At 41.9% G+C, this 8,332-nt stretch overlaps 1 protein-coding gene across 2 annotated transcripts; it reads left to right on the forward strand.

The window, feature by feature from the left end:
• Positions 1-981: 981 nt before the first annotated feature.
• On the forward strand, positions 982-5,684 carry LOC1277347 (protein ovarian tumor locus). Of its 2 annotated transcripts, none has more exons than XM_061649529.1 (9): positions 982-1,683; positions 1,763-1,860; positions 1,966-2,120; positions 2,183-2,685; positions 2,846-2,927; positions 3,001-3,344; positions 4,548-4,881; positions 4,962-5,097; positions 5,178-5,684. In XM_061649529.1, exons 1-8 carry the CDS (start codon positions 1,450-1,452, stop codon positions 5,051-5,053), a joined length of 1,842 nt encoding a protein of 613 aa, XP_061505513.1. In that variant the 5' UTR covers positions 982-1,449; the 3' UTR covers positions 5,054-5,097; positions 5,178-5,684. The 2 variants fall into 2 exon arrangements, with proteins under 2 accessions (XP_061505513.1, XP_061505515.1); XM_061649531.1 differs by having other exon boundaries at positions 1,003-1,683; positions 2,849-2,927.
• The last annotated feature ends 2,648 nt before the right edge of the window (positions 5,685-8,332 follow it).

The following is an 8,332-nucleotide window of genomic DNA, read 5'->3' on the forward strand; positions in this document are numbered from 1 at the left end:
GCTCTCCTCCAAGCGATGAAGATCAAGCTCAACTGGTTGGGGTATCCCACCAACAGAGAGCGCCACCAGCTTTTTCGCTATTTTTAGAATGCATGAGTCGTTTGCCGTCTGCTAAACGAAGTCTTTCTATATTCCGTTTAGGTAGAGAACTTGAGTCGTTTAGAAGCCGTTTAGTGGTCGTTTAGTGGATTTGTGGCACTTGGGAAAGTACGACATCGGCCCGATTTTTCGTAAAACAGCCCCAAATCAGCTATAAAGTACGAGCTGGCTATTTGGGATGAATACTGGTTCATTAAATTTTGCTTTTAAAATAGCTCTGACAGTAGAATAAGCGATTGAAATACCCACCGCCTATTTAAACAGTTTGATGTTTAAAATGATTGCTTGAATGAAGCAGACGTTCAAAATATATGTTATACCGATTTTTACCTTCAAAAAAGATACACAACATGAATGGGCCGACCCGAGAGCGCCGGAGATGTAATTTTAGTCATTTAGCGCGTGGCCACGGAGCTGAAAAAATGTTGAAAAAAATTTCAACTTTGTCAAAATTGCTTGTCAACTGCAAAAACAGCTTTTCTCGTGGCCGCACCAAAAACATACACAAGAGCGACAAAAAGCTCCAACATATGAATATCTTCGATGTTTTGTTTAAGAAGCACTAACTAGGTACATAAATCAATTAGAATCATGCATTTTAGCATTATTATCATAACAATGGGTCACAACTGCGCCAAATAGCTGTTTGTTTACGCTTTTTCACGAACGTCAAATTTTGTCAACTTTTGTCAACTTTTTTCCTGGCTGCTCCAAGTCACAAAATTTTGACAAAAGCTCACATTTTGAAAAATTTGTCAGCATTTTGTCACTCCCGTGGCCTTTCGCTTATTGACTTGAATGAATATCATCTGTCAAAAATTACCCAAATTGAATAATCGAGCAACATGCCGTAACATACAGTGCGGTACCGACTGTAACGTCAGATTTCTTCCTTCCTGTTTGTTTGTTGATCGATCACATCCCGGCCTCCCCCATACATACACACACACTGTACACCAACAATAGAAAGTGTTACCAACTGCCGTTAGGTTGGCGTCCTGTGTAATGATAATCGCGCTATCTCTGTCTTTCTAGTTCGTAACGTGTTATACGTCATCATACGTGTCTCTCGCTTTGGCTAGAAGCTAGTCTCAGCTCAGTGTGGCACGCAACTATCTCAGGGAGAAAAAAAGCTACATGCCCTTTCACTCTTTCTCGTTTGATGGTCCTTTTCCACAGCTAGATGCTGTTTCTTTTTTTTTTCTTGCACATCGTCACCTTTGGGCGCCATTTTGAACATTGATTTGCCGGTGGTATTCGGAATGTTTTCGCATTAGACTTGCGCCCGAATTACGCTGCTCGTCTCAAACTAATTGAACTGCTGAACCGTGACCGTGACCGGCTGCCAGGATGGGTGACAACAAACCGCCCAAGCGTGGATTCGGCTTCGGGTGCCGGGAGACGCCCGACATTTATGACAAATTTCTCCAGGAGCTCGGATACTACCGCAAGCACACGGCGTTGGATACGTCCTCGCTGTTTCGCGTCGTTTCCGAGCAGCAGCACGGCATCCAGAAATACCATGAGAAAGTTCGCAAGGACTGCGTAATGTACATGCGCAGCCACAAGGCACAATTCGTAAAGGTGCGTTTGTGTGGCAAACACGTCGCCCTAACCTCACACCCGGTCGAAAAAGTGATCCAGCTTTTCTTTTGCTCTTTAGGACATAAAGTGGGGATTCGAAGCATACATGAACAATATGAGCCGGATGCGCACACACGGCACCCTGCTGGAGCTGAAGGCCTTGGCGCTGCTTTACAAGTAAGTAGCGCAATTATCGATTTCGATCATATCTCCCGCCGGCCGAACCGGTTGACAATTGGACAACACAACCTATGTATGCTTTTCTTTTCCTGTGATTCCCAGCGCCAATGTACTCCTATTCGAACCGTTCGCCGAGGCTAAGTGGTTCCTGCACAGCGCGGCCAACGATACGGTTTGGCGAGTTTTCTACGGCCGAGACAATCATTTCGATTCAATTTACACCACGGAATACATGATCAATATGGCTGAGTGTCAATGTAAGTAGTCTGTCTGTTCCGTCCGGCCTTCCCGCACTGATTTCTCTCTTCCCTTCCCGTAGCGATAGTGTACGACATACTGTACACCAAGGTGCTGGGCGTGCCGGACGTGCAGTACGCCGTCGAGCGGATGCTGCACGATCCCGACGACACGAAGACTACGTACAGCGAGGATGAAGAGGGTCGCCAGATCGCCACCACCGAGGACGGCCGCCAGCTGGTGCTGAGCCAGCCGCACGAAACCAAGTGCGTGCTGATCTATTCGCACCTGTGCCACTTTCACAACAGCACCAGCTTCGACGCGATCCAGCGGTTCTTCGCCGTGTACGGTTCGGACGAGGGGTACCGGGTGTACATTGGGCCGCACGTGCGCCGCGGCGCGAAGAGGTCGAACCCGCTGCTGGCGGACGCGAAGCTTTCCTGCGTCCGGCAGCTGCTGGACATGTGCATCACGCCGTTCCCGTACAAGGTAGCCAAAGCACTCGATCGCAACATCTACCGGAACGTGGAGTTCGACGTGTGGTACGAAATACGGGCGGAGAAGTGGAGTGCTTTCTTTTTGGAGGTATGTGTGCTGCTTTTTCTTTTTCGGACAGGTTGATTTATTTTCTTTTGCGCAATACTGGTGTTGTACAAATTATCAATTTATGGTTCGATCGCAAACGGTGGCACGGAGTAGAATTTGTGATTTTTCACGTTAACTTGTACTTTTTTTTCTTCCTTAGCAGATGGGAAACAAAGAAGATGGCGCTAAAAGCATCCAAGACATGAAACAAATCATGCCGTCCGGCGAAATTATGCACGAAGGTAGGCACACAGTCTAGGATCGCCATAGGATTTGAATGAAAAAGATTGATGCATTTGCTTTTTTTTGTATCAGGCTATCGTAGAGGAGGCGAGCGTGTTCGATTCGCCAACACCCAACACCCATTCATAGAATCGACAGTGGTGAAGGACGTCACCGGGATCGTGTCGGAACAGGACCCCTCGGCACAGCATGTGCATCCGTTCGGTGTAGCCGACCCGCACCTGACGCTCGCACCGTATCCTATGCCCCAGTACTATCTCCCGTCGCCGGACCAGTACGGCAGCATCAACACGGTTAGTGTGGTGGCCTGTGACCAGGCGCAACTGGCTTACGGCGACACCAACGGACAGCAGCCATCGCCCAGGCTGGGGGGTTGCGTGTTTCATCCAGTCTACCCTACTGCGACCACTCCACTGGTATGTGTGTGAAGTGAGAGACTTCTTCTTCTTCTATCTTCTATTTGACGAGAGGGGATGTATCCTTCTATGTTGTTCAAACGCTTGTTTGAATCAGCATATTCAGAGGTTACTCTCTCTTTTATAGACTTTGACTGTCTCGAGTCATATGTCTTGTAAATCTAGAGTATGTCTTGAGAGACTTGGCAAGCAGTGCTGCAAAATGTCACTGTCAATGTCATAAAACAATATGACTGAAACAAAATCCATGTCAGCATCACGTACTCAATATTGATAATCAGAGGTGATACTGGCGAGGCGATTGGTGTAACCAATGCTTCGTGACATTTTTGTGACCAACGCTTGGTCAGTCACTATTTCATGACATTTTTTTTACTCTGATCAGTTCTGAAAAATGTTACTGACTTAGTCATGAAACAAAATAATGTCAGCGTCACGAGCTCTATTGTGCGAGACTCAAATAGTTGTTGCGACCATCAGAGGCGAGACTCAAATAGTTGTTGCGACCATCACATGCTTGGTGACATTATGTGCAACCAACTCTTGGTCTGTCACTTGGTCGCGACATATGTCGGTGATCATCCCAATAGTAATGGTGATCATCCCGAATATGCGGTGCGTGCGAGTGGTTCCAAGAAACAAAATGAGCAATGTTTCTCGCTCTGACCCGACAGACCATCAAACCAGACAGAATGCCCATTTTGTTGCTTAGCACAACATGCCAAGTATATTCCAAGAATGTCGTGATTATCACCGACAAAAAGTGTCGTGACCAAGTGAGTGATCAAGAGTTGGGTGCTAAACAAAATGTCATCGAGCATGTAATTGGACCAACTGTTTTAGTCTCACCTTTGATCATCTCAGTTGTTTACGTGAGCTGATTTGAGCTTCGTTTCAGTTATGAGTGTTAGTAACTGAAACCAGTGGTATTTGGCAGCACTATTCACTGCCAGAAAAATATCCTGATTATGCTTGCGCCAGCATTAAGCTCAGCTTGCCAGTCAGAGTATCGCGTTGGACTCAAGCACTCGCACGTCGTGGTCGGCTAGTTATTACGCACATTCATTGAATATCAGCAATGAGCATCAAGCTACCACGGATATGTTTATTGTTTTCGTTGATGAACATCTCGTGATGCTAATGACATTTTGCAGCACTGTCGGCAAGCACAACACATACAAAAAGTTGCTTTTAATTTTTTAGAATTTCACTGCTCCGCCCGGATTGAGTCAGCAGCAGCCGCCTCCGCCGCCATCCATGATTGCAAACAACGATCAGCAGCTGGCAACAACAGAACAGCCACCACAGCAACAACTGCCCTTTGTGGCAAGCTCCGCGATGCATCAAATGACAAACGATTTTTTGCTACTGTACGATCTCTATCAACAACAGCTGCTGCAGCAGCAGCAGCAGCAACAGCAATCAGACTCGCAATCACAACCGCAGCAGATCACCCCGTACGCACCAATTGCTGGTCATGCGCCGTACATACATGGGTGCTTCTATCACTGCGTACAGAATGGGGCTGATGCCAACAGTAAGTACCGTACTGGGGATGGGCAATTGCTTTCCTACTTAGAGCATGCAGTGCACACTAAATTCTTCACGCTATTCCAGATCCTGGCACGTTAGCGATTCCGTACGATACGAGCAATCCGTACAATTCGCCACCACCGGTTGGCGGTAATCCATACTGGCCCAACATTTGAACTATTGTGTCTGCTGGTGCTTCCTTGACCTCTCCCTCCTTTCGGTAAGTGTTTTGGTGGGCAGTGGTTTGGATAAATCTCATGGCAGGGTTTGCTAATCGTTTCGAAACATTTTTTTTTACAGATTTACTCTATTATGTTTTGGTGTTTGACATTCTATCATGCACCTTTTTTTAAGATATGAAATGCTCTTCGTTGATTTTTTGGCGATTTTGAAGACATTTATTTTTTGGCATATTTGCATTAGCAGTTGATATTCACGACGCATGTGCATCCAGTGGTACTTGACTTCGATAGTCGCGCATTGGAGTGGAAAATCCACTGTACTCATTTTTTATACTTCATCATATTATTTTTTATGACTCATCGTGTTATAACTACTTTTTATTAACTCGTTTCACATACACTAACCACGGAAGTGTAAAAGCATCGATTGCTTGAAAATGGATTTAACAAAATTTGATTTATTTTTTCACACGTTTTTGCTCACCAGCGAAGGGAACATTGTGCGTTCCCTCTTGGCGCACATGGTGCACAGTAAAAGTTACTATTTTACAATATTTCATTGTACGATTACGAATGCATTAAAATGAAAAATGAATTCCAGATCAATAAACTGTATGCAAACAAAGCCGCTTTTAGTGTTCCATTACTGTGTAAATTATGTCGCTTAAAATGATACTGTAGTGTTTGGTTTTTCATTGCGAAGCATACATACAAACAACTCGATTCTACGGAAGCCAGCAGGGTCATGATGGCAGCGTGCTCAGTTCTGTTTTTTCGCAGTTAAAAAATGGTAAGTTATTCACATCTCCTTTTTCAATTGCGGGGGTTAGCTAACGACCAACCGAATCCAAATGGCTTATGGAGAACAGTATGTAAACGGACACTTCGTACGTCTGCCCGATTGCCCCTGGGCAAGTGCCATCAAAGAAGGCTTATCCTACTAGTTGGAAATGAAAAAGCTTATAAGAGTGCTACTTGAATCGATTCGATAGTTTTTTTTTATTTCGGATAAGGTAAATAAAGAGAGACATGTTAGGGAAAATGTTTAAATCTAGAGATATATAAATACAGTGACCATGCGTATGTGCAGACCTTATGTTACACTCATATTATTTAGGAAAATGTATTGCAACTTTGAAGTTTCTATCACATTTTCTGTTTTTGTCATTAGTTTTTTTAAATTTAGTTTTTTAGCAGTTAAAAACATAGTTAACACACCTAATATGGGAAAAATGGACACTTGGGCCAAACGTTAAAAATTAAAGTGGTTTCCTATAGGGATAATGTACCAGTGGTACAATTAGTAGTAGTACAGATTTGTTTTGATAGATTTAAGGTTTGAAGAAGGTAAATTTCTGAATATTTTAACACATAGCAATTGAAATAAGCTTTATATTCTCAATCACAAACGTTTTTACCATCTAACACAACAAAATTTACAAAAAAAAAAAATCAAAAAGATGTGAATGCTCTGTTTTACCTATAATGGGTGGCATGGTTCAGTTGTATTGTATTCCTATAGTGGTGGTAGTTACAAAAACCACAAAAACTGTTAACGTAATTGTGAAGCAGCTTTATATGAATAGCGTGGATTAATGCCATAACATCGAATTATTGAGTAATGTAATCGTAATTAATAATCAATATAATATTAATGAAAATATTGACTAAAGTACTGTTAAAGACTGTGAACAACCAACACTGGTAATGGTGTGCTTGATTTGAAGTCGACTTTTCACTCAGCTAGCTAGTGAAGTTTTGATATGGTAGTTTTGACCTTTATTTAGTAAATTGCTTTCAGGAAACTTATTTTCGTTGCTTATCTTAGAGGAAACAGTCCAACATATAAAAAATATCATAAACAAGAAATCTAAAATGTCCTGGTTTTACTCATTTTATGACTATAACCACAATAGGAACATGCCTATTTAATGTACCTATAATGGCACTTAGATAAAAAAAAACACTCGACAATGAAAAAATATGGCCAAAAGACAGAAAATATTTCAAAATGATTAACAGTCGTTATGTAAAATAATGGTACCATTTAACTTTTAATCCCTTCGTAAAAGACCAGAGAACATTTCACAGTTATGTAAATAGGTTATTAACTTGTAAATTAACGCAATAAACGGACTTCAATGCTTTAGTTACTGGATGGTTTATGTCTTCCCATTACGCTTACTTAAGGTATTTGATGACGTCTGTAAATGAAATTCCTATTGATATAAGAGGAAAACGTTAAGGTCTACCTTTCCCTACGACAGACTGTCCGTCTTTCCCACATTATCGTCAGATGTCAGGCTTTACCACTACAAAACAAAACTTTGTATTGCTTTCATTTACCTTCATTCACCAGTTTTTAACTTAATTATCACGACAACTCGCTCATTTGTTAAAACTGCCGGAAATACAATTAAATGCAAGTTAAATAGAACTTGAGATCCTTAGTAGTCAAATTAGATCCACAAGGATGCGTACGATTGAAATTTTGATTTGTTCATGAATTTAACTAATTTTGCATGATATCATGATATGATATGATATTTAAGCCGGTCTCGTAGTACAGTCGTCAACTCGTACGACTTAACAACATGCCCGTCATGGATTCAATCCCCAAATAGACCGCGCCGCCATACGTAGGACTGACTATCCTGCTATGGGGGGGAATCAATTAGTCACTGAAAGCCAAGCCCACAAGTGGGTACAGGCAGGCGTTGACCGACATCGGTTGTTGAGCCAAAGAAGAAGAAGCATGATATCACGCCGAAAATGTTCTCAAACCTACATTACCTACAGTACGTACATTAATGATGATAGGGTTATTGTGAGATTTCTTTTTTTCATTTACCATTTTAAACATACAATTTACTAGGTATATAACAGACTTTGTTGAACCTCTCCAGGCTGACAAAGAAAATAAAATTCGGTTTAGCATTTCTAAAAGATTTCTTACTTTCAATTTGAATTTTGGATACAATGCGAAACCGAAATGAATGGAAATGTGTAATCGTTAGGATTGTGTGTAGGGTAAACACGTACCTATAGTGGTGGTAGTACCAATATTGGAGGGTTTGCACTAAAATGCGCATAACAAAATTATTTTTGTTATGGTGACATGTTCTCTGGTCTTTGACAAAGGGTTTAAAAGTTAAATGGGGCCATTCCGTTACTTAGTGACCGAAATATCCATTATTTTTGCATTTATTTTTCATTTGACAATTGATAGAAAAAATGTATTGATTTGACATCTAAATTGACAAAAATAAAAAT

Source organism: Anopheles gambiae, chromosome X (assembly GCF_943734735.2).
Source record: "Anopheles gambiae chromosome X, idAnoGambNW_F1_1, whole genome shotgun sequence".
Classification (NCBI taxonomy): Eukaryota; Metazoa; Arthropoda; class Insecta; order Diptera; family Culicidae; genus Anopheles; species Anopheles gambiae.